Raw genomic sequence first — 25658 nt, 5'->3', positions numbered from 1 at the left:
CGGGCCTCTGCCATACGTGCATCTATGAATAGTCAGGGATTTAGCTTTTAGCTGCTGCGGCCCCACTGCCGCCACAAGTCAAGCCAGCCAGCCATCTCTCCTCCACACGACACAAAGGCAGGCAGGCTGGTATCTGGAGTTTCCACTGCTGTTTGTGCCCACTGAATGTTGCGGAAGGGAAACATTCCTTTCTGTGATGGGAGACGGACCTTTTGTGGAACAGAAAAATGAGAGCAATTGCAGAAAATGGGGTTTGCGGCACAGGAAGGGTGAGAGGGGTTTAGTAGATAAGAACGTGATGGAAGTTTAAATCAGTACCTGAGTCTATGAGGGTTAGGTTAATATTTGTCCATTTATTAGCCCTAGCCTTTAATTTTTATTATAGTTGGATATAAGTTGCCCCCATCCCTTGTTAGAAACAAAGTTCATTGTTTTTTGTTTGTTTGTTTTTTAATTTTACACATTATTTTAACTGGATGTGAGAGTGTAAGGCCTGAGAGTGTGACCTCGCCTCGTTTACTCCTCCTGATTGAGTTAGCTTCGTTAATTGTCCCGTGTTCTCCGGTGTGTGCTGATCTAATGTGGCAGTCTTAATTGATCTCGTTAACGTGGGGTGTGGGAGGCGGCAGAACGACAGGGAGCCCAGATGGCCCCTGGTTATTTTGACACGTAGGCAGTCAGAAACACAGAGGGTCAGGGAGAGGAGTAAGGGTGCCAGCCCCAATCTAACAACACACAAGGCTGAAGTGTAAAGAATCACTAAGAGAGGCAGGCAGGCTGGCTGTGTGGATGACTAGTAAGTCCCCTATGACACCGGTATCAAAATGCCACGACAGTCAGCCAGCCAGCCAGTCAGCCAGCCAGCCAGCCAGTCAGCCAGCCTCTGGCTCCAACACTGTGCAGTAGGCCCCATTTACACCTGGCATTAAAAATGCAGATCCAGGATGTTTCCATATTTTTTCTGAATAGGGCTCCAAGCCACATTTAAACATGGGTGTAAATACACTGAAGAAGGATAGTAATCTGATTCTTCGTTTCTCCATTTGTGGTTTAGGTGTATGTTCAGAGATATTATGAGCTGGCCTCTTCTGAGCTACGAAGCAGATAGATAGTCTAGCTAATTACTGCTCCTAAATTACACGTGCCCTTAAATGTATAATATTGACTTTTGTTTTGATATTGCACTTCACTGAATAGCTTCCTTTTGAAATGGCCCTATGCACCTCAGTCTTTTAAATCAAGGACACAGTGTAATAACTTTGCAAATAATAAACACGTTTGAAGTTTGGAAAAGTAAGCATTTTAATTGATCAACACTGTTGGGTGTGGATAGGAGCACATTTCTTTAAAATCAAGAAAAAGTCCATCTGATGGTGTTGAGTTGAATATAAGAAAAATGAAAGCTTATAGTCACCTGGGAAGAACTTAAAATCTTTTTTTTAATCCACAATATTCATTGTGCTGTTCATTCCTACTTTCACCAAACATATAAAATCACAGGAATAACACACCTCATGACAAGTGGTTTTACAGATGCAGACTAGAGGTAAAAACAAATAAAATACCACATTTTAAATATTTTTGTAAAAATATTTTACATATTATGATCAGCATCGTCAGCATCATGATGTAATTAATTTTCAACAGAAGCAACATTTCTCTCTCTGGTACATTTTTAAATTAATTCATTATTATATCATTCATTTATTTATTTGTTTATGAATGTCCCGGCACCATGGTACATAGTATGTGGGATATTATGTCGCCATGGTGACATCCATCTGTCTGTGTGTCTGTGTGTGGATACAACTGAAGAGCATTACATGATAGAAGCGTCATACTCACACCACAGGTTCTCCCTGTACAGTAGATGATCAGATTACCTTTTGGAGCACCTTGCTGCATGAATTTGCATATTAATGAGGAAAAACTGATTTTCTTGAAAGTACTATAACTGCTTTAACATGTCTTCACATAACACATGGGTGGTGTTATGTGAACTTCACAAGTATGTTGACATGCTAATATTTGCTAATTAATGCATTTATTAGCTTCATTAGACCTCATTAGCATGACTGCTTATGTTTAATACGTCATGGTGATCATCATGGGCAGCTGAAGTGCCTGTTTTTTTGTTTTTTTTACTAGAACCACTAGTTATGTTTACATGCACAGAGAATGGTAACCTGGTTTTGGGTGGAAACATGTAAATGCCATTAGAATAACCTGGGTGAGCTTGTACTCTGATCATGACAAACCCGGTTAAGATGTCTGGCTCACTCGGATATTAAAATGGGTTACTGTGGCATGTAAACATCTTATTTCTACCGATTTTGTTTTTTGCAGTCTGCGCAAACTCAGACATGCACAGGATTATTGGTACATTTTGGTGGATACTCTTGATGAAAAGTATAATTACCTGTTGGACTGTTCTCTCGGTGGATGGAACACCACAGGTAGACAAGAATATCCTGTTTATTGGTTTATTCATGGTAACATCCTTGACACCCAATCACAGGGTGTCAAGGATGCATGTAAACAGCCTAACCTGAGTAAGACCTTAACCAGAGGCCAATAGCGAGGTTACTCATCTAAACATAGCCACTGATAAATGATCTTTCTTTTAGAGTTTATTAAGTTAAAAAATGATAAGAAGCAAAGGATCCAGGATTGGACGTTTAACAATGTTTTTCTAGTTTGCCTTTTTTGCCTCCAGCATTGAGTGCTTTTAAATTCTCATAATTTGTAAGCTCCCTTTACATTTGAATCACTTTAAACTTATTTGAAACAAGCTTTTAATGTAAATTTCAGAAAATAATATTCCCAATATAGTCTATGCAATCCCAGGAGAAATGGTGTTGTGCAAACACTTTATTTTCATGATCTTCAAAGCCCACACGCAGGCCAGCGAACCCTGAAAAGAAAAGCTGAACTAATGTAAAATAAACAACCACAGTATTGGCAAAATGCGTGTCTGCTCGCACACACACAGACACACACACACGCACATACACATATAAAATACCCGGCTCCTCTTCGCGCACATACACACACACACGCTTACAGACCATGCAGATATCTAATGCAGATGTCTAATTAGCATTATTAACCTTTAGTGAATGGGACTGATGACATCAGCATGGAGACAGTTCCTCAGTGCCATTCCTCTCTCTATTGTACCAGGGGATTTTTAATTGGCCAGGGAGGTTTGAGCTCTCGCTGTCTGTTCGTCAGAGGCGACAGAGACGAGAGACAGTTAGTACTACACAAATGACAGACTGACAGATACGTAGACAGATGGCCGTCACTCCGGTGGAAAAACATGCAAATGACCCACCGTGAAGTGTGTTGTGTCCCTCTCCCTTTGTATAGAAGGTGTGTGTGTGTGTGTGTGTGTGTGTGTGTGTGTGGGTGGGTGTGTGTGTGTGTGTGTGTGTGTGTGTGTAAATGAGAGATGTTTGGCCGAGAGACAACAGATAGTGGTAGAATCGTTACAGTTCCAGCACCAGAATCTGGATCTGTAGACCAATCATACAATCTTGCCCATTCCTTTTTTCTCCTTTCTGAGGACTGAACATGAGCAAGAGTATGTACTTTTATTTTCTTCTCTGTCTTACTCTGTCCACAGCATCTGCTTGTTATTGCTTTCCTGCATTAAGCTTTCCATTTTCTCCACTAGCGTTTAACATGTACCGATGCATATGTGTATTCCTGCGTCCACACACACACATGACTGCGTGTGTGTGTGAACGTGCGCGTTTCTTCAGCTTCATTTCATATGTTGAGTACATGCATGTTCCCCACCTTACACATGTGTTTTCTTGTGGATGACACATGGTCGTTGTTATGCATGCCCTGTATCATGCTTAAATTATGAGTAAAAAGGTGTTGCGTGTTAGACCAGTACATGTTCTGTGCATTACAGTATGCACTGGAAGGGATCCCACAGCATCTGTCAAAACTCGAGTATTTCCCACAAACATGAGTTGAGCGGAGACTCTGGAATCATAAGCTAATTGCATGTGTGAATATAATTTTTGCATCATACTTTTTCTGCAAAGATATGTGTAAATTATTCATTCAGGTAACATTTCACATTATGGCATCGTCTGTTTTAAGTGTGGTGGTAAGCCAAGCAACCGGTGGTGGAGTATCTTATGCAATTAGCTTGCTTCTAGGCTACATGCCAGAACATGCAATTATACAGCACCATGCCATACACCCATACTCCATACTCTCACCTCTGTGTGACCTATATTTCCTTAGAAAACAGAAAATGAAGTGGAGCTACTTAAACGCCTGTATAACCAGTTATTCCCATAAAAGGTTCGCTGGACGAATGCCAATGAAATATACAGAGTGGCATTATCTCTACTTTGTTCAGTTCACTATCGCTGCCTGCTGTAACTGTACCACGCTGCAACCTGAGAGGGCTCAGACAAAGAGTGTTGAATCCACAGTCATGACCCGGGATCTAGTTCTGCTGAAACTGTACACCGACCAAACAGTGGCAGCAACCAGTAGTCAGTAGTTTGTTTCTGAACAACAGCATTGAGTGAACTGTTGTTTGGAGGTTGTGTTTTTGCTGCGGTTAAATGTTATAGTAGAGTTTAGTGGTGATGTTCTCACCGAAGGATGAATTGGAGTGGTTTGTCTGATGCTAAACATTGAGTAGGCTGACCAGAGTGTGTGTGTGTGTGTGTGTGTGTGTGTGTGTGTGTGTGTGTGTGTGTGTGTGTTTCGCAGGGGTGTAAAGGATCAAGCTCCTGACACCATGGATATGGACACACAGCCACAAGGACAGCAAGCAGCTGTACCAGTGTTTCAACCACAGGTAGGACACACACACAAACACACACACACTTTCTCTGCACCTCTGTCTGTCACTTCTTTTTCTTCACTCCTATTTCTCTGTCACCCTGTCACCATTTCTACCATTTAGAAGTGCAGCCAAATCACTAACCATTTCTATTTCAGTAACCCCTCAATTGCAGTCGTGTCACAGTGTATTGCCTATTTCGTCCCCTTGCCTGTAGTGAGTGATTTGTTCAAATTGAATAAGATAGGTGGTGGCCTTATAAATTCTTTTCCCATAAATCTATAGGGAATCTATATGACAATTGTTTCATAATTTATGATGATGCCATCTCCTTCCCTTCCCCTCAAATAATTCCCAACTTCACTCACCACAGTAAAACATACAAACATAGCATCCCACCCCCTCCATATTTTGAAGTATATCTGTTGTATATTATCTTGTTTTCCTGCCTTAACAAAGTTGCTCCATACAGTCCAGTTGTCCTTTGGCTGAGAGAAGCACAGACCACTGTAGCCTGAGTCTGAGATAGACAGCAATGGATGAGCGTTGAATTGTTTCTATTGATCAGCGCTCTGGAGGCTGGCAGAGTCTGACCTCCCAGCATGCCCCTCTCGGTTCGATACGATTCAGGTTCTGTGCAAATCTGGTCATTGTTGGATTTTAATACCACTCTCCAACATCAGCCCCATTGATTTCCTTCCAGAAGGATGTTTTTACCTCCCTAACTATTGAATACACTTTTAACAAAGAGGATCATCCATATGCCCTAGAGTAAATGTGGAAAACGGCTGCTGTTTTCTTTTTTTGAGAGAGAGGGAGAGAGAGAGAGAGAGAGAAACTACACTAAAAATAGGCCTGTGTTCTCAGTTGTTGTTTATCTTGTGTATGCAAGGGCACTGCAATATTAACACTGGAATTGCCAAGGGGGTTAATTTATTCTAAGATTTGTAATTGCAAAATTAAGGATAATTGGGTTGCGCACAAAAGAAAGTCAGATAAAGGCTCTAATGATTAATTTGAGCTTTAAGCAACACACTCCCCCACACTCACTGGATCTTCCAATGATTTCCCAACAGTTGATGATGTGTTGTTGTTACAGCTTAATGATTTCTCTCACTGTTTTTCAATCTATTTCCAGCAATTTTCATCAGTTTTTCATTCTAGGCCCACTTTTTGTGCTTGGGTTATTGGCAGTAAATTGAACTTGCTATGTTACGTCATGTTTTTGCACTCACATAGAGCATGTCTGAACTGATTTCATATTTAGTGGGAGATGGAGAGAGAGTCAGTTAGAGTATGTAGATGCCTGTCTAACCAGCATCCAGATGGGTGTCTTTCAACAAGTCCTGAATCTGTTTCACACTTTCTCAAGGTTCAGTCTGCTCGGCAGCACTGGGGGAAAAAAACCCCACCAGCCTCCTCCTGAAGAAATCTGAATTGTATATGCGATGAAGGATATTCTGTATCGCTTGCGATATCATTTCTCTTGGTCCCGGAGGTATGATGCATATGCATTAGGTAAACGAGATGAGCTGGTAAGATGTGCATTTTTAATGGCGCATTTGCTCTTTGAGTGAGTGGGAGGGTTGGCGAGGAGGCCCCCTCAGATCAGATTTTGATCGTCACTGCAGATTTTGACAGAGACGGATCTGTCTGTAAGCGCTAAGACAAGGCAGTGCGGCTGTGGAGCAGATTGAGAAGAGAAGCAGGAGAAGCACCTTTGGGGTGAATCCTGGCTGTTTGACTGGCTGGTTGACTGGCTGACTGGCTGAGGATGAATATTGCATGGTGCCGAGCTCAAGGGGGCTGGTGACTGGTGAGGGTGGGAGTGGGCCCCCCTGCCTGGTTCCCTGTCTGTCTCTTTCTGTCTCTCTCTCTGTCTCTCTCTCTCTCTCTCTGTCTTTCTCTCTCTCTCTCTCTCCCCCCTCTCTCTCCCCCTCTCTCTCTCTGTGGGAGACGGCACCTCTCTGCTGCCGCTGGCCTTTCTGTGGCAGCCGTTGGCACTGCTGGGCTGTCACATCACACCTCCTCCCCTCTGCTGCTTGTCTTCCTTTCTCTCTCACCCTCTCTTTCTCCCTCTCTCTGTCTCCCGCATTCCCTCTTCCACTCTCCATGTGTCTTGTCAGTTGTGTTTGGCGATGGTGTCATTATTGGCCAGCCCGTATCACACTTCCTCCGATGAGCTGTCTGTCTGCTCTCTCTCTCTCTCCCCCCCCTCTCTCTCTCTCCTCCCTCTCTCCCCCCTCTTTCTTTCTATCTCTCTCTCTCTCTCTCTCACTCACTCTCCCCTCCCTTTCTCAATCCCCCTGCCAGTGAGTTGCCCATGGCGATTGTGTGTCACCTTTATACCCAAGACACGCTGTCCCTCACAGACGTTACCCATAATGCCTTGCATGGCTGCCACTTAATCTCCATCCCCTGCAGCTTGTCCCCATCACCAACCAGAATGACGTGAGCGAAAAGAGTAAGCAGAGTTGGACGCCAGTGGCTCACCACATGATACAGCCCGACTATTTCATTTCTGGAAATACAAGACAAGAAAAAGATAATGGAAATCTATATTATGAGGATCAGAATTTGGAAAGAGTTGCTAATCGTCACCCTGCTGAACACTAACTGTTACTTTACCCAAGCCTTTGTTGACAACCTAAAGTAAGTGATTGATCTTACCTGACATGTGACCCCATATTGATACAGTCAGCTGCCAATTATAGACAGATAGCTGTGTTAGTTCTTGCGGTAAGTTCTTCCAGGAATGACTTGGCAAGAAACTGGCCACTTTTAGTGCATTTAGGTCACCTCTGTATTTTTGGCCTTACCAGTAATGTGAGATGGTTGTGACAGATGGATGTTAAGACTGAAAGATGATTGGATGTGAGGTAAGACGCAGCTGTGCTCTTGAGTCTTCTGAAAAGTCTTCCTTTGATGCCGTTTGCTGGATGCTTTTATCCTAAATGCCTTATAATTTTTTGTTTGTTTTCTTTTAGCATGGGCAGCGCAGTAGGATCAGACATTTAACCCTGGCAGCGTTAGTGCCATGCTCTACCCATTGAGATACACAGGACCTTTTCCTCTGAAAGGTCCATCAGGCCAGAGGAGGGTCTTCTCTGGGCTTCACCTGACAGACACACTCACAGACATACACAGCTTTTGCTCCTTTACGAGCTGTGGTCTGTACAACCCACTCCTCCTACTTTTGTTCAGCCACTGACCCCTTCGTCATTCAGGGTCATTCCTCTGTGACTCCCCCTTATGTGTGTGTGTGTGTGTGTGCGCTTCTGTGTGTGTTGGGGCCTTGTGTTTCAGCTGGGAGCTCCCGATTGTGTGACAGCCGTGCGCGGCAGATGAGACGGCCTGTCAGTCAGCCGTGGCCCGGCTGCCCTTTGAAGGCCAGGCCAGGGGGCGAAGAGGTGCCGCAAATGGCCTGTGAAGTTTACATACACTGCCCACTGCTAAACAGATTAGCTCTAATGAAGTGTCTAATGCCGGGGCCGCCGGCTGACATAATCCTGCCTGGCAGCCCGGCCCCTCGGCTGCCAAAAAAGCCGCCCCCCCTCCGGCCCTCTCTCCGCCCTCGCACGGCCTCTGCTGCCACCCAGGGCGACTCCACGCGGGGAGGTGCCCACCGTTAATCACGCCGGACAGTGTGCGATCTGACATGCAAATGTAGGTCATTGCATATGTAAATGTGTGATTACGGGGCTGGCATGCCAGGACACATTAGCAAGACTGTGCTCTCAGCAGGCGGTTGTCACAGCGCTTTAGAGGCTCATGCTAACATTTGTCAAGCTACCATGCAGCGAGTGAAAGCAATGCCCCCTTGTCCTCCTCGTGTCTCTCTCTCTCTCTCCCTCTCTCTGTCTCTCTCTCCCTCTCTCCTATCTATACACCACGAACTCTGCATCCTTTGTGAACAAATGCTGCAGTGACCATTAAAAAAAAGTCAATACACAATATTGCCTAGCTTTCAATGTGGCACGCCTTTGTAGATTTTAGTGTATCATGTATTTTGCCTTGTTTCTATGCAAGTTCAATTCCCATGAAAATTCCCCGGTGGAATAATATCTTATTATTGTTACAGCTTGTAGTGGTAGCTATTAGTGAAGTACAGTAGGAGTTCTTCAGAGTTGCCGTAATGTTGAACAATAGGTTGTGGAACAGTGTGTCATGCTCGCTGTCAGAGCGACTCCAAGACAGCTCGGGATGATGGCGGTGTCATGCTGAAAAATGCACACACCTCGGCGGTGTTAATTGGACGGGGCATCTCGTTGGCTCACGCCTCTTCCCTTGGCTGTCAACTTAAAAAACAATGAAATGCTTAAATTGGTTGCCCCCTTGCCCCCCCCCCTCAGCCCTCCCACCTCTTATACGAACAGTCCTGTTGTGAATCCTGCTTCCCATAACCGTGTGTGTGTGTGTGTGTGTGTGTGTATTTGTTATGAGTATGCATTGATCCTATGCATTATGCAGTGTTTGGGTTAGTGCTGTCAGCCTATAGACAATTAATTGAGTGTTGACAACATGGCACAGACATTGCTCCATAGGCTTAAATATAATTTGCAGAAATTAATGATTTTACAGCTGACCACATATTAGTTTTAAAACTTGTGTTTCTGTTTCATTTGTCATTTGTATATATTTTTTTCATTCTAGCAAATTGTTCATCATTTTTTGCGTTGTTGAAATCAATGTATTCAAGTGGACAGCATTGTCTTCTGTGGTAGTGACTGAGCAGCTAGCTTGCTAGCTGAGGGAATCCTGTGTGGCCTGCAGTCTGTGTTCATGCTGACTCCATCAAACTGTGAAACACAAGTGAAGCGAGCGAGCATGATGACACTCCCCTCTTGTGTGTTTCAGTGCTGAGGAGATTCTTTTTTGACCTCCTCCTCCTCCTCCTCCTCCTCCTCCTCCTCGTCTTCCATCCCTTGGTCCTAAGTCGCTTGCCCGCGAGCCGCTCCCTCGGCCATGTTGGGAGAAGCGCTGGTGACATGTGGCATTCTGATATCTGTCACCTTCTGTTCGCTCCCGCCGACGCCTTGTACAAGTTTACTAAAAGGCTGGAAAGGTCACGCAGCCCGCTCTGTGCGTTTTTTCACACATCATGTCCGAGGGGCTCATTCTGGCTTATTTTTGAGTGTTTTTGTTTTTTGTAATTGTGGTAGACGAGTGCACAGCCGATCCTTTGGGGAGGAGAAGGAAAGTTTAAGCACTTCAGAGACTGTGGCCTAGTGCCAGGCTGTCAGTGATGGGAGTTGGCAGACAAAGGAAGGAGGACAATGCTACGCTAGATTCTAGTGAACTTAGTAACCTAATGAGATGGAAGGCTTATTGGCTGCATTTATGTAAAGTGATATCTTATTGTTCCCCATAGGGAAAATTTTGTCCCTTCACCCCAGCACCCCTGGGACTGTCTTGCAAACACAGAGATTTGAACCTGGGTCCCCCGGTTAAAGGACGGTCTTCCTACTCACTGTGACACCCTGCTGCCCCTAAAAAGTTAGGTCAGGCTGCTAAAGAACTACCAATTAGCCCATTAATGTTGCAAACATTTTGCCCGTTATAGTTAGCATGACTTGCAATACCTTCCAGGTATCTTGTAAGCTCACACTTGTGTATTGATGAGGAAAAACATTTGTAGGCCTGAACTGCTAGTGTGTGCTTTGGATAGCTATGCAAGTATAGTAAAGTCTTGCACCATAGTTGTGTGCAATTTTTTATAGGCCAGGGAGTAGGAAATATGTTCAAATTCTTTAAGGGGGATGGTGAATGGGTAGAAATTGTTGTTACCCCATGCATTTTTCCTAAAATCTATATTTTACAACAGGGATGCAAGGAAAGATTTCCTGTTCGCACCACAAATAGTCCGCAGTCTATAGGCTTTAGCTTGGTGTACACTGTGCAGTGCAGCTGTAGTAATTCCTGGAGAACTTTCATAGCGTGACACATCAGCCTAATGCCAGTCAAATCATCAGCAGCCTAGAGCAGCCTCTCAGCAAAACAAACTACAGAAGCTGGAACTCACCACAGTTTCACCCACATCCTTCAGCCCTCATCCTTTCTTCCTCTTGTTCTCATTACGATGTGGAGATGCTTGCACTGCAATGGCAAATACATGGTTACCGCAAAATGTCAGCAATCATGTGTCTTTATTCGTTGTTGTCCTTCCCTCTAATGTGTGTTTGTGTGTTTGTGTGTCTGTGTGTGTGTGTGCGTGCGTGCGTGCGTGGATGAATGTTTGCTATTGTATTTTTGTTTTGGCCTTTTAGAAACCATTACAGCCAGATATGGGCCATAATTCGCTGGCTAACTTCCAGATCGAGAAGAAGATTGGTCGGGGCCAGTTCAGTGAGGTGTACCGGGCGAGGTACCTGCTAGACAACACGTCCGTGGCCCTGAAGAAGGTCCAGGTGAGACACAGGCAGTGGTCGTTGTTTATGCTTGTTAAAACAAGTGAGCTGCATCACTATGGATACCTGGAGCAGTCAATATTGTTGGTTGGTTTCCTGAACTCATGAGGGGGTATGAGTGCTAAAAAGTAACAATATGCTACTATAGTGAAATATTCTTCTAGCCTTTCATTGTCTATCATTATGCTGATCTTTTTTTTTCTTGTCCTCATGAAGGTTTAGATTTGTCTTGTAGTCATGCAAAGAATGAATTTAAGCACCACTCCAAATTTTTTGGACATATTAATTATGGCTATGTGTAAATTCATGAAAGGTATGGTGTGCAGATGAAACGTGGAATGTTTTTATTCCATTTTTATACATAACTCATAATCCAGGTCTATTTTCTTTCACAAACAGTACAATTGCACACAAACTTTAACATGTCTGTAATTGTATTCAAGACTGAAATGTAAACAAACTCAAAATCATTGGCAAAACATATGCATATATGGTTTACAGAAAATTTCTGGCAATTAAAATATGTATGTAAATTTGCCTTAAATTCCAGATATCTTTTACTCTTAAAGAAATGTATTGTGATAACCTAGAGTGTTAGGTGCACACACACACACACACGTACACACACACACACACACACACACACACACACACACACACACACACACACACACGCAAGCACATACTTGGTCAAGCTTCCCTCCAGCTGGCAGAGATGGCCACACAGGAATGTTGCAGAGCTCTGTTGTAGGCTGCTTAGTAAAACCTCCTGCTCTCCTCTCATGAACACACACACTGATGCTATTGATACACATGCACAAACACTAATACACAGATGATGAAACTCAACAATTGTGCAAATGCACACATTCATTAACACATGGAAGCATGTACAGTATGTGCGTGGTAAAACACATATAATAACAATATAATAGAGTATTGTTATTATGTTTTGGCTCTGGGGTTCGTCTCTATCACTGCCCAGTGCTTACTGCTGATCAGTCTGACAGCATGGAGCCTCTACACCCCCCCCCCCCCCAACACACACACACACACACACACACACACACACTTTTAATGTGTTATATATACATTTGATCGTCATGCAGCTGCTATATATGCCATGTTATTTTTAAGTGTAGCAAAGTGCTGTACGACTGTGTGTAGGCTATATTAAAGATGATGTGACTCTGCACCTTGCTGGGTGAATATGCACACACATACAGACGAACACACGCACACACATATACACCACCAGGAATATATGTCTCTGTATCTCTCTGGGTGAGCATGTATATATACACACACACACACACACACACACCTAACACACACCTTACACAGGGATGTGTGTGTGTCACTCAGATGTACAACATCATGCACTGACTCCAACGCCACCCTCTAGATAACAGCAGCCATGTTTCCTGTTTTCTCTGTTTAGTGTTTTTTTTTTTTGCCATTTTCTCTACATCTCTCTATCTCTCCATTTCTTGAATATGTCATAACACCCCTCTCTCTCCTCTCTCTCTCTCTCCTTTTGATCTCTTGATAGATATTCGACTTGATGGATGCCAAAGCTCGGCAAGATTGCATCAAAGAGATAGATCTCCTTAAGGTAAAGAACCAGAGGAGAGGGAGACGGCGTCATGCGCTGCGCTCAGTTCTCTTAAGGTGCCTCAGCTGAGACCTTCCACCACAGGAAAACAATTGATCTGCACCAGACGGCTCGGATTTGTGTGGTGTGTGCGTGTGTGTGTGCGTGTGCGTGTGTGTTCCTTGCATGGTTATGAACGCAGAAGTGTGTGTGAGTATTTGTGTACATAAGTGTGTGTGTGTGTGTGTGTGTGACTGTACATGTGCATTATTGTCTCTGTATGTCTGCGAGCATGTGTGTACCTGCACCTGTGTGTGTGTGTGTATGCGTGCGTGTGTGTGCGTGTGCGTGTGCGTGCGTGCATCACTTGCACCAGTTTGCCATCCCTCCAGGCTCACATTGACTCTTTTTTTAATGCCAAAACTATTGTTTTTTATCTCTCTGTAATGTTTCGAGGGGGGGCAACAGTGCATCAGCATGGAAATTTAGCAGCCTCCCTCATGTGTCTCTTGATGTTTTACCTCTCTCCCTCCCCTCCCTCCTTCTTTCTTTTCTTTTCTTTTTTTTTTTCCAAATGAAGCGGTTTCATTTATCAAACTACCTTAAACATGTGTCAGTCGTGCTGCTCTCAAACGCTAATGAACAAACTAATGACAGCTTCAATAACTCCCCCTGTCTGCAAGATCCGCGGCGCGTGTGTGTATTCCTGGTTATCTTCCCCCTCCATATCATATGTGCAGCTTTTTCTGTGTATGTGAGCTGGAGGCAGTTTGCACACATTCGCGTGCTCACACATACACATTGGGGAAAACAAGAAAACACTACAGCCAATTAGTTTGTGCCACTCAAACACTTCAGTGAAGCTCCCCGGGCTCTTCGGGCCAATCACAGACAACGATACTCCGATGCTGGAGATACCCTGTAAAGAACTGTAATCTGAGTGGTAGATCATTGATATGACAGCATGAGACAGCGGGGTGTGCCTGGATCTGTATGTGTGACCTCCAAGCAAGGGTCAGTTGGGGGTTAAATGTCACACTATGCCAGGTGACTGCATTCTCTTATTTCCTATATGCATCTCCCATTTCCTTTATTTCTCATTCTGTTTTATCTCGCTTGCTCCCTCTTTATATGCATCCTTCTCCTGCTCTTGCTCCCACCTTCTCTTCCTCTATACCCCTTTCCGCCATCCTTTTCTGCATGTCCTTTTCCTACTTCTCCCCTCAGCTTGTTCCTATCTCCTCTGTCTTTTCCTCTCTCGCCCTGTTGCCATGTCACTCCATCCATCCCTCCTCCTTTTCTCTCTCCCTGCCTTGTCTTCCCGCCTCAGAGCATTTTGTTCCTCTCTTTTCGCCCTTTAAGCAATGTCTTCTAGCTGATTGCTAGTGAGCGTGGTAGTTATGCCCTGCCCTGCGCTGCCCGGCCAGCCTAATAATAAAGGGCCGAGTGTGAGAGAGAGAGAGAGAGTCCTTCTGCCTTATCCCCCACTAGACAGGCCAACAGGAGACACAGCCAAATCAGAATAATGAGAGGCACACTGGCATGGACCGACTGGAATGACACACATACAGACGTGTGCGTGTACACATACACACACACACACACACACACACACACACACACTCATAGCCCTTCAACAGTCTGCCTATTTGTTTGTTTGTCTGTCTATGTCTATGTCTGCTCATTCATCTGTGCTCTACTCTTCTGGCATGATGATTTCAGCTTGAGAATCTCACTTCCCACTACATCCTTTTGTCTAAATCCATGCTGATAGGAATGTTGGTGCAGAGAGAGCCTGCTCTCTGCTAATCTGCTAGTTTCACAATTCTTGAAATCCCGCAACTTGGGTAATCCTCTCTTTTGCTTGTTGCTGTCAGCCCTGGATTGTATTCTGAAGACTAATGTGTGTGTGTGTGCGCGTGCCTGGGTTCTGCATCTGATTAGATTATACCAGCGGTTTACTGACAAGACAGAGAACTGGCAGCAACCAACTTCATTTAACCTGATGCACACACTATACACCCACTTTATGTTTGAGGTCTCTTGATGAACAGTATGTTTCTTGGCAAATTTAGTACACATTTAAGTTTCCCTCTTAAAGGAAACATCGACCCAAGATTAGATGTGTGGTTGTCATTCACTGAGTTGTAAAATATGTTGTGCATACAAAGACACAGCAGCAACTTCCACTAATGTTGGACATTAGAAGTCCATTAGAAGCCAGCATACAAGAGTCTTTCCACTTTATCTTGGCTTACAGCAACCATTTCTACTCTACTCGAATGTAACAGAAAATCTTTTTTTTTTTTTTCAGCTTTGTTGTTTGCTAGCAGCCACATTTTTTGTGCATGCAATTCCATTTTGAAATTTATCCTGTTTCCTATCATGGTTAATTTTACCATCAGATTGCATTTGTCAGTACATTGTTCTACCTTGAAACCCTGAGATCCCCAGCACACCAAGTTATTGTTTATTTGGAAATATCACACATCACAATATCAGCCTTGTGTGATTATGTAATTACACACACTGGTTGAGAACCACCATCTATATAGTAGGCTACAAATCATAACAGTTAATCATCTTAATGAATGATTGTTGTAATGCAATAGACTTTGACAGATTAGACACACAGTTGATGATTTTGCATCCATCATTTACATAAACATCTGCGTGTGAACATATCCCCGTCATTTCTCTGTATCCTGCGCCTGGGGTTCGAGTGTTGGAAGAAGGGGGAGGGGGGGGGGGGATGAGGGAGGGACAGAGAGAGAGTGAGACAGAGAGACTTGTCATCACTCTGGCTTCCCTGGCTGTGCTACAGTGTGGAGCCGCACAGAACTGCCACCCTGAGCCAAAAATACATCTGGCATGAGCGGATGAGGGAGGGAGAAGGAAAGATGGAGACATGAGGAGGGGAAAGAGAGAAGGAATGAGAAAGAGAGGAGGACGGGGTGGGGGGTGGGGGGGTGGGGGTTAGAGATGGAGTGGAGAGTGTAGTGTAGCGTAGCGTACTGTACTGTGCTCTCCTCTCCTCTCCTCTTCTCGGCATCATCCGGAGCATGAACATTTCTTTAATCACAGCAGAGAAAGAGAAGAGCGGAGCCGAGAGGAGGACGCGTGTCACACCGCTCCGTCTGCTCGCATCACCCCCCCCCACCCCCACCCCCCCCACCCCCCCACCCCCTCCCTCCGACACCGCCACGCCACACAGCTCCATCTCTCCAGCCCTCCACATATCACCGTCTCCCTCCATCTCTTCCCCTCTCTCTCCCTCTCTCTAACTCTCTCTTTCTCGCCCTATCCTCCTCATGCTTTTTTTTTTTACTCACCTTTGTTCTCTGTCTCTACCTCTTCACCCCTCCCTGTCTCCATCACTCCTTTTCCTTGTCTGTGTCACTGTGTCATTTGTTTTCTTTCCCTTCATCGTCCCTCCCTCCCTCCCCCCTTCTCTTTTCCTTCTCGGGATGGATAGAGCCTTTTTGTTTACTTCAGGGAATGTTGTTCCCGCCTTATTGACCAACCAACAGGAAGGAATCTCACCCAGAGATGAGCCTGGGACGCTTGTTTTTCTGTCTGCCAGCCGTGTCAGCCTGTCAGACGTGTGTGTGTGTGTGTGTGGTTGTGTGTGTCCGTGTGTGTGTGTGTCTCGCACATGGGCTGTTGTCATCACAGACAGAGGGGTTGTTGTGACATGTCACCCAGCTTTGTCACACTTGAGGACAAAACCGTCTCATTAGGTCCACACTTTACTACCAAACATGGATTTGACTGTTTTGTTTTAATTGGTTTTAGCTGGTGAAAGTACAATGCATTGCACAACTCATGACATAAAGACATAAACCTCTGTTGTTTATCATCTGCAAGGGATGATAGGGTTGTTTTGATATAAATTTTATAATAGCACTATGCAGCAGTTGTCATTATTTGGGAACGCCACATAAAGCTTTGTGTGAATAAGTAGGGGCAGCATAGTGCAAGTAAATGCTGGATAGGGTACAAAATGAGTTAACCAGGAGAAAACATGTAATCTGCAGCGAGTTTGTCCAGATGTTAATGAAGTTAATCTAAACCTTCATCTTATTTACAATTGAATAGAATCTCAAAGCACACGCTGAGCTCACTACAGGGCACGCCAGTGTGCCACAGGCCAATTTTTCTTCTGCGTTTCAATTAAATGAGCCCACCCAGTTACAAAATGATGTGCCACTTCTGTGCCATGACACAACCATTGGGTACCGGCACTTTGCAGTATTGCAAGAAGGCGCCACCGTCTGTAGCTTCTATGAGGGATGATAGTAACTCTTGGATTAGGCAGTGCTGACCTAGAGAGCTGTGTTAATGCTAAAACTGTCACCAACACCTCTCCTATTCTCTTTTTCTCTCTTCCTCCACGACCCCTTTCTTTTCCCCCCACAGCAATTGAACCACCCCAATGTGATAAAGTACCATGCATCTTTTATTGAGGAGAATGAGCTGAACATAGTACTGGAGCTTGCGGATGCAGGGGACCTCTCACGCATGATCAAGGTAAGGGACTCCACACAATGGCAAACTTGCCAACTCACACCCATTTGTTCACTACATCTTGCCTAGACTTAGCTGAACTACTGGAAGAGCAGTTGATTAGTTGGTCTCCTCGAGGAATGCTTGAGGTAACACCCAGGCACAACAGACTTAAAGGAGAGACTCAAAAATGGCAGCATAGCTTGGGATATCAGCTAAACCAAAATTTCAGTGTTTTTATATAGTCAATTATATAGTTTTTATATTGGCACTGATTTTGATACTGGTTCTTTTTTGGCACTGATTTTGATAATCTACTACTACTAATACTCATGAATATGAGGCAACCTACACTGTCTGCTACTGAATCAGACAGTGCACAGTTGTATACATTTTACAGCATATTAGTGAAGTCAGTGAAATGTCAGTTTCTGGATAGAAGGTCTATACAGTCTATAGTACTTTGATACTGTGTAGAATAAAAGGATAACTCTATTATTGACTAAATGTCTAGTCCATGAGGTGCAATACCTGACAAAATCATAGCCAGTCCAACGCCATGCCTCAAGTTAGAGAGGGCCCCTTCTCTGCTTGTTGTCCGAGGGAGCTCAAAAGGAATGCTAGTATGAAAGCACCAAACTGCTGACGTGATCTTGTATAACTGAAGGAATGGTGGCAGGAGGTCTGTGGTTTTTGGTTGGTACAGGATCTCAACTACCTGGACACTGAGTCAGACCTCCTGCAAACCTCTTGAAACCCCAATAGACTGCGTTAACGGCTGCCTAGACTGTATAAAGGGAAGTTGTTAAGAATCAAATGATGGTGAAAAGTCGGAAAGTTCACACATGTTGTCTGTAGGGGGTATATGACCAAATAGTGAGCGTAAATGATCTGGCTTTGATGTTAAATAGTCCTCATACCTTTTCAGATGAAATCTTGAGGGGAGGTAGTGGCTGCAACAGCTGCTATTTTGTCTTAACATGGATTAGTGAATGAATTTGGTCTTGCACTCGCCCTCTGTGATTTTTCATCATATTTTTGCTTATGTACATTGCTGTATTTTGTTTGCCTCAATACTGCTTTCTTGGCTAGATCTCCTCCAAAAAAAAGATATTCTTAATCTCAGTGGGACTAACCAGTGAAATTAATGTTGAATAAATAAATGTAAGCAAATGTACTGTATATATGACCATATCACCATGTCCTAAACTGTTAGCTTTATAGCGAGGGAGAATTGTGCTTGCAAGGATGCTGTCATTGAATTTGAAGAAGAAGCTGCATGGTTGTTCGAAAGTAGTAACGATTCCCTCTCAAGCTCTCCCTGTTATGCATCTCCAAGTTCGACCAAAACCCCAGTTATTCACAACCTGCCAGTATAGCAAATTAGTAGCGTGCATGTAAAAAGCCCGGTGTCTCCCATGCATAAATGATGCAGCAGCGTTGTATCGGCGCTGCTCGACAAGCCGTTTGCAGTCATACTCAGCAGCTCCACGTCCGCACAGTTCAACACAGCAAATTAGGAGAGGCGAGGATTAGCAGTACGAGAGATTGAACATGGCAGGCTCAGCACACACACGCGCACACACTCCTATATATACACACGCCCTCACACACTGATTGCATACATATACTGTATAAGCAAAGCATATGCAGACGCTTGTGCGCACACAAACATGGAAACGCACACACGCGAACGCACATACACAGAGACGCACTTTACAGAGATGTAACATGGCAGCCTTAAGAGGTATGATAACAAACCGCTGAGCGTCACTGCTATCTAGCTGAGCTACCGAGGATGCTGGGAGTATTCAGACTGTGTCATCTCCTTATGGCTGCTGACAACACACACACGCACGCACACACATGGTTCTACTCTGCACCATTCGTCTCCTGTACCGTTCTAAATGATTTGTTTTTCTAATTAAGCAGTGGCAGTCCAGAGGTACGCGCCAGGGCTTAGCCCCCCTCCCCGGGCCGTATTGTGAAGTAAACACACTCGTACAGTGTGCCATATGTAAAACAGAACCCCCCCCCCCCATGCATGAATTTAACATTTTTTATTCTTTTTGATTTCTCATCCTCCACTCCACTCTCTCCTTTTCTCCCTCTGCCAACCCTCCCTCCCTCCTTCGCTCGCTATTACTCCCTCTCTCTGACCATCTCAGAATTCAAATGAAATCAAATGGTCCTTGATTTGCATGCACTTACAGAATATTGCATGTGCAGTGTTTGCTGTTAAAGGCATGGAGAAGAGGGTGGTGGTGGTGTTGGTGGGTGTCTATGTGCTCCCCCATTGACATCAAACAGTCCTCTGATATGGAAATGGGAGGGCAAGGGAAGAATAGCTCCTCACTGAGGCTTTGTTTGGATGTAGGCCAAGGTCTCTCTCTCTCTGTCTCTCTCTCTCTCCCTCTCTCTCTCTCCCCCTCTCTCTCTCTCTCTCTCTCACTTTCACATTTTTATTCTCTCCCTCTCTTCTGTCTCTCACTATCACTTACCATCCTTCCTTCTTTTTCTTTCACTCTTGCACACGCTTGCTCTCTCACTCCCCATCGGTGTCTCTCTCTCTCTCTGTCTCTCTTTCTCCCTCTCCCTGTCTTTCTCTTTCTCTCTGACATTGCGCAGTAGGTCTAGGGATGTGGACCAATACTTCTAGCTGACTAGCCCCTTAACAGCCCTGTCATTTCTCCTCCTTGACCCCTGACCTCACTGGAGAATGACGGGTTATTATGTCTTTATATGTAATAAAGAGTAAATGAGCAAAACAAGCCATTACTCTATAGTAGACTTGTGCCAAGAGCTGCCCAATAACTTGATCATACGCCATTAGGATGTTGATTGATTCGCTTTCACCACTTTTCATCACTCATTTTTACATTTCAAGGAACACTTTATGATAAAGTGAAGAGTTTCATTCGAAAAGGAGAGATCCACTATTAAATAAAACTGGATATTCTAATCCATACTCTGACAAAATGATTGCTGGAAAGAAAGTAAAACTCATTATTGGCTATTCTTGACATTATTTATAATGTTAAATGATGTCATTATTTGTGCTTTTTATGTATTGCAGTAACTATAAACAGGAAAGGTTGGAACAGGAATAGGAGAAAAGACATGACATGTAATAGAGGTCAAATCCACACTGGCATGAATTCATGGCTTGTGCCTCGACCTATGGAGCCATGAGAACACCTCAGAAAACCGTGCTTTTCGCTGTACTTTGTTACTATATTTTGTTTCTTTGTTTTGTCCGCTTTTTGGTCAGAGGGGGAGTCCCTTTCATCATTTGTTGCTTCTTGTCATTGCGGACCGATCTGCCGTCATGTCTAAGTCGATGCTCTGTCATCACTGTGGCTCTGAGAGGGACCGCAGTCTTGATGATCCAGAACAACTCACTCAGCCCTCCAAAATAAATAAATAAATAAATGAATGAATAAAGAAATAACTGGAACCGCTGTGCCACTGAAAGCAGTACCTAACAAAAGAGCTGTGTGCCAGATGGGAGAGTTTTGGAAGGAACCACAAATTTCTTCTCCCCGCTCCTGAGAATGCATGTGCTTTCCATTGCAGGCCATAGTGAAAATGAGACGGGGGCTTGGTTAGGCTAGGGAGAGACGAGAGGAGAGCGGTCTGGGTTCCATTAACAGTGGAGTCATGGAGCTGGGGAGAGAGGCTGGGGATGGATGCTGTATACACACACACACACACACACACACACACACACACACAGACATAAACACACACACACAGACACACACTCACACACAGACACAAACATTATTACTGCCTTCTTAAAATTATATTCCGTGCCACACAAGGCCTTTTGCTATTCCCGTTAAAGATTTTATTTGTTCCTTCTTCTCAGGTATGCTAATGTTGTGTTGACTCTGACTGTTCGGTGTGTGTGTGTGTGTGCGTGTGTGTGTGTGTGTGTGCATGCGCATTGCAGCACTTTAAGAAGCAGAGGAGGCTGATCCCAGAGAGAACAGTGTGGAAGTACTTCGTCCAGCTCTGCAGTGCGCTGGAACATATGCACTCCCGGAGAGTCATGCATAGAGGTACTGTTGACGCATTGATGGATACACATGTACACACATAAACACACACATATGCATACACAGAATTGATTGTCTTGCTTCATTCAATATGAGTACCATATATAAGTCTATAGTATCTCTTTAATCTGGCCTAGTTCACACCTACAAATCCCACTTTTTAAAGTAAAGTGCCTGCAGTGTTACTCTACCAACAAGAGGAATTGTTTGGAAAATCCTGGAGTACTAATGAAGGATAGATACTAGTTGGAGGGACTTCTACGAAGGCTACACAACTGTTCACATCTCATTAATTTTCTAGAAAATAATGTTTGAACAAAAGCAGATATAGAAAATAATAATGATGTGGATAATGTGTTATCATGTTAGAGCAATAAAAACTCTTATATAAGCCCCCGCTAACACAATATATGAAACAATTTAGAAGATCTAGCTATTATGTGTTTTAATATCTCTGAATATCCTTAAAAACTTAAAGGCATTCTATGCAGGATTTTCCCCCATGCTACATGTTATTTTGACTCTGTTTCTACATTCAAATTGTCACCGTCTCCCCGCACCCTCCCACCATCATTATGAAGGACACACCTCCGCTCTGGTTGGGTGAAACCGCAACAGAGGCTTTCTCATGCCATATGGGCTTGCAGAAAACGTTACCCAACATAATAATACATAATAATAACACCGATGGATATCTAACTAGCCATTTGGATACCGTACCTGTCCAACAGAAAACAGGCCAACTCTGCATCACTCTTCATCTCCTTCCTTCTTTTAGGCTAATACTCGCCAGCGGGGAAAAGCTAAATCTTAGTTGACTCTAGTTTTTGAACGAGCCCTGTCTGCAGCTCTTTTTGCTTCACTGTATTTTCTTTTTTCGCCGAGTCCCACAATGCCTAGAAAAGCGAGCTGCACGGAGTACACACTACACTGTTTTGAAGAAATGTTACGCTTCGTTGGCGGCGTTCATAATGAATGATAAGAACAAAAACAAAAAGCGTTTTGAGCTTTTAAACAGACTTTCAAGTTTCTATTTGTGCATGGCGTAATCAAACATATATAGGGCTAGATGATTAAAAAATGAAATAATAACATAAAATATACATTCTCCTTCAGCGCCTTTTCTCCTCTTCATGTGCTTTTGCGAGAGATGTATAACAGCGATTCCAAAGCTTTTGCTGCTCTGAAAGCAGCCAAACAAACCCAGCTTTCTTTCAGGCGTCCATATTGTTCCCACCTCAACCACTTGAACACTCTGAGTTGAGAAGTAAGAAATTCCAAGTGGGAAGTTTCCCAGTTGTCTTGAACGTACCACTGCCCCAACACTGAAAGACAGAAAAAGGCTACTGCTCAGAAACGTCCTAAACACTGTAAACGCAGCAAGAGGAGGCAGAAGGGGGGATACTTGCCAGTCCAGTGAAGTGGTGTGGTCATTGAAAAATATTTTAAACAGTACAATCCAGCATAGTATGCCTTTTAATACATGTATTGCTTGAGTAAAATCATTCTGCTGTAACATGAAGTCCTGAAAATCATCACACAATGAAAACAAAACATGAAGGTGGATTTTCTATAGTGTGAACCACCTTGTTGCATATGACAGAGAAAGCCTGACTGGAGGTGTTGAACAGCACATAGACCAGAGAACACAGTGTTTATGGGCCCACATGCTTCCAATAAGACCCAGTCATATCAAGGCCTGGATTCATGTATATAGGCTGCAGCACCCATACACGGCTACAGGTGATGTAGTTCCGTTGGACTGACTCTGATTAGGGCACAGAGACACTAATGAACCCTGAGCTCTGAGCTTTAACGACCACTTAGCAGAGACCGCCTATTCAAAAGCCACTTACAATTATACGGGAGCAGTAAATTTCAAAGGCTGCTGCAGGTCACATTAACATTACTTTAGAGAAAGTAACAGAAATCGCCACCCCCACCCCCCACATTAACTGGAATAAATATTTTTATACAATTCAGTCAAGTTTTCTGTGCAACAACTAAAAAAATTTTTTTCCCCAAGCTAAACTCAACCATGGATGTCATGCTTGTGATGCGAATTACATACACACGCAGATCGGTAGACGCTGGGGGTGGGGCTTCAAAATAATATGCACAATTTTTCTAAAACGGATTGCATGCCCTAATAAAACATTTTTTTTGTTAATGATGATGTAGTCCATACCAGAGGCACCCTTGTTCCACCCCGCATCTATTTTTGGCATCTAAAATCATCTGTCACTAACTTCACATTTACGTTAGTCTATGTTTACATGAACATTATTTGCTTGATGCATGCTGCCAAAGTGGCATTTAAACATTCATTGAGTTTGATTGTAGCAATTTTTTGTAAGCATACGGTCCTCTCTGCTGTCCTCTCATATCCTCTCTACTTCTCTCGTCTCCCTTCTCCCCTCCCCTCCCCTCCCCTCATCTCCAGATATCAAGCCAGCCAATGTATTCATCACAGCCACAGGAGTGGTGAAGCTAGGAGACTTGGGACTGGGACGATTCTTCAGCTCCAAAACCACTGCCGCTCACTCACTAGGTAAATCACAGCAGTCTAGACATATGTGGACACACACACACACACAAATACACACACTCTGTATTTATGAACATACACACACAGTCGTATACACGCACACAGAGGCCCCCAGTAATCACCCGGAGCTGGATGTGTTTCATTAGGAATGGTGAGCCCAGAACCATGTGTCATGTTGTAGTGCTGCGGGGCCAGGGCTGCACCCAGCCCCTTCATTGGCCAGTTAGCCACTTCCTGTTGCCTTGACCTTTGACCCTGACACAGATGATGTCTGGGCAGAGCCAGTCGACACACGGCTCTGATTGTGACTGTGTGCCATAAAACATACTGGCCAACGCGACAAACAGGGTTATTGTTGGTGTTAGAAGGTGTATGTGTGTGCGTATGTGGACACTTATAGGAAGTGAAATCATATAACACCATGTTTTTTTTTTTTGGTTTTTTTTTTTAAAGAAGAGAGGATTGTAGCCCAGGAACATGCATAATTAGTAGAAGTAACTAACCTGTTGAGTCTTTTATCCAAGAGATGTCAGATGACGAGATGACAGTCATGATAATGAAAAGTGAATGTTGCCAAGTTTCAAAGTCTGTTCTATTCACAAATTTTACCAAAAACTGTACAAATCTAACCCTTATCTTAAACTTTCAACTATGCAACAGCATGACCTGCACACATAAAATCTTTAAGAATAGGTGTGCTAATCTTGAGTCAAATCACAAGACTGCATGATCTTCACTGAGCGTCAGTGGTGTCACATGACCAAATGTATTCTTAGATGTTCGATGCATATGGGCCATGTAGTCTTTTGCATCCGGGCGCAGAACTTCAAAAAGAGACTGAAACAGAATTTAAGCGATCATTGACTTTCAAAGGAATAGACATATTTGTACCACTTAAAGCCTCGTCCAATCACTGTTAACCCAAAGGAAATCTATTTATTTAGTGTCAGTGGCAGTCAGTAATGACCAAATCCCCCTGTTGGTGTGGACTTGCTGCAGCTCGCCTCACTCCACAGGAGACATGGGGTTTAACACAAACACACACGCAGACACATGTACACACACCTACCTCACTTCAGAGATGCCCTAGTGTTTAAAACACAGGCCAACATCTTTACAGTTTGTTAACAGCCTGTCCCTGCCTGCCTTCATCACCACGCCCTGTTGTAAAAGTCTTTCTCCTTCAGTGTTCCTGCAGCAAATTTATTTGGTCAGTTTATTCAGTGGACTAGAAATGATTGCCTATGTCTTTATTGCCCTGTTACCTTAATTGTTTTGCATCAATGCTCTCAGAAATTATTCTCTTGGTTTCATTGGTAATATACTCGACCAGTTGAATGTAAAGCACCATAGAGTAAGCTGTGGCACAGATCAGCATGTAGTAGAGCTGGTTAGACTAGTTTCCACTCTGTCTGTTGAAGCACATGGAGGTGCGATACTGTAAAATTACAAAACACCCTAAGCAATTGAAATCGCTTCATAGATTGGAAAATGTAGAAAAGTGGATTGCATGGATAAATATAAACGTTGTCATTTGCACCATCTTGCTTCCTTCTGTCAAACTGTTATTAAGTTAATACCACAAACAATGCGCTATTCTCAGCCTCTGTGCAGCAGCAGCCCAGCCTTTGAGAAGGTGTGAATCACATGATCAGCTCAACAGAAGCCCTATCAACTAAGCAGCCTGCAGTGCCTGTGGAGCGAGGTGAAAGCGGCTGTGATT

General features: G+C 43.8%; 1 protein-coding gene across 1 annotated transcript in view; it reads left to right on the top strand.

Annotated features, from left to right (window-relative positions):
• nek7 (NIMA-related kinase 7) overlaps positions 1 to 25658 on the top strand; it is a 62364-nt gene that overhangs the window by 18102 nt on the left and 18604 nt on the right. Inside the window, exons 2-7 of the mRNA XM_071906934.2 lie at positions 4747 to 4834; positions 11086 to 11226; positions 12779 to 12841; positions 17240 to 17350; positions 21282 to 21390; positions 23831 to 23938. Coding sequence (XP_071763035.1) covers positions 4775 to 4834; positions 11086 to 11226; positions 12779 to 12841; positions 17240 to 17350; positions 21282 to 21390; positions 23831 to 23938 — 592 coding nt within the window. The 5' untranslated portion in view covers positions 4747 to 4774. The remainder of the gene's footprint in view (positions 1 to 4746; positions 4835 to 11085; positions 11227 to 12778; positions 12842 to 17239; positions 17351 to 21281; positions 21391 to 23830; positions 23939 to 25658) is intronic.

The sequence above is a fragment of the Centroberyx gerrardi genome, chromosome 9 (assembly GCF_048128805.1).
Source record: "Centroberyx gerrardi isolate f3 chromosome 9, fCenGer3.hap1.cur.20231027, whole genome shotgun sequence".
NCBI classification, from domain to species: domain Eukaryota; kingdom Metazoa; phylum Chordata; class Actinopteri; order Beryciformes; family Berycidae; genus Centroberyx; species Centroberyx gerrardi.
The sequence above is the reverse complement of the archived record's forward strand: the minus strand, read 5'-3'. Positions and strand labels throughout refer to the sequence as shown.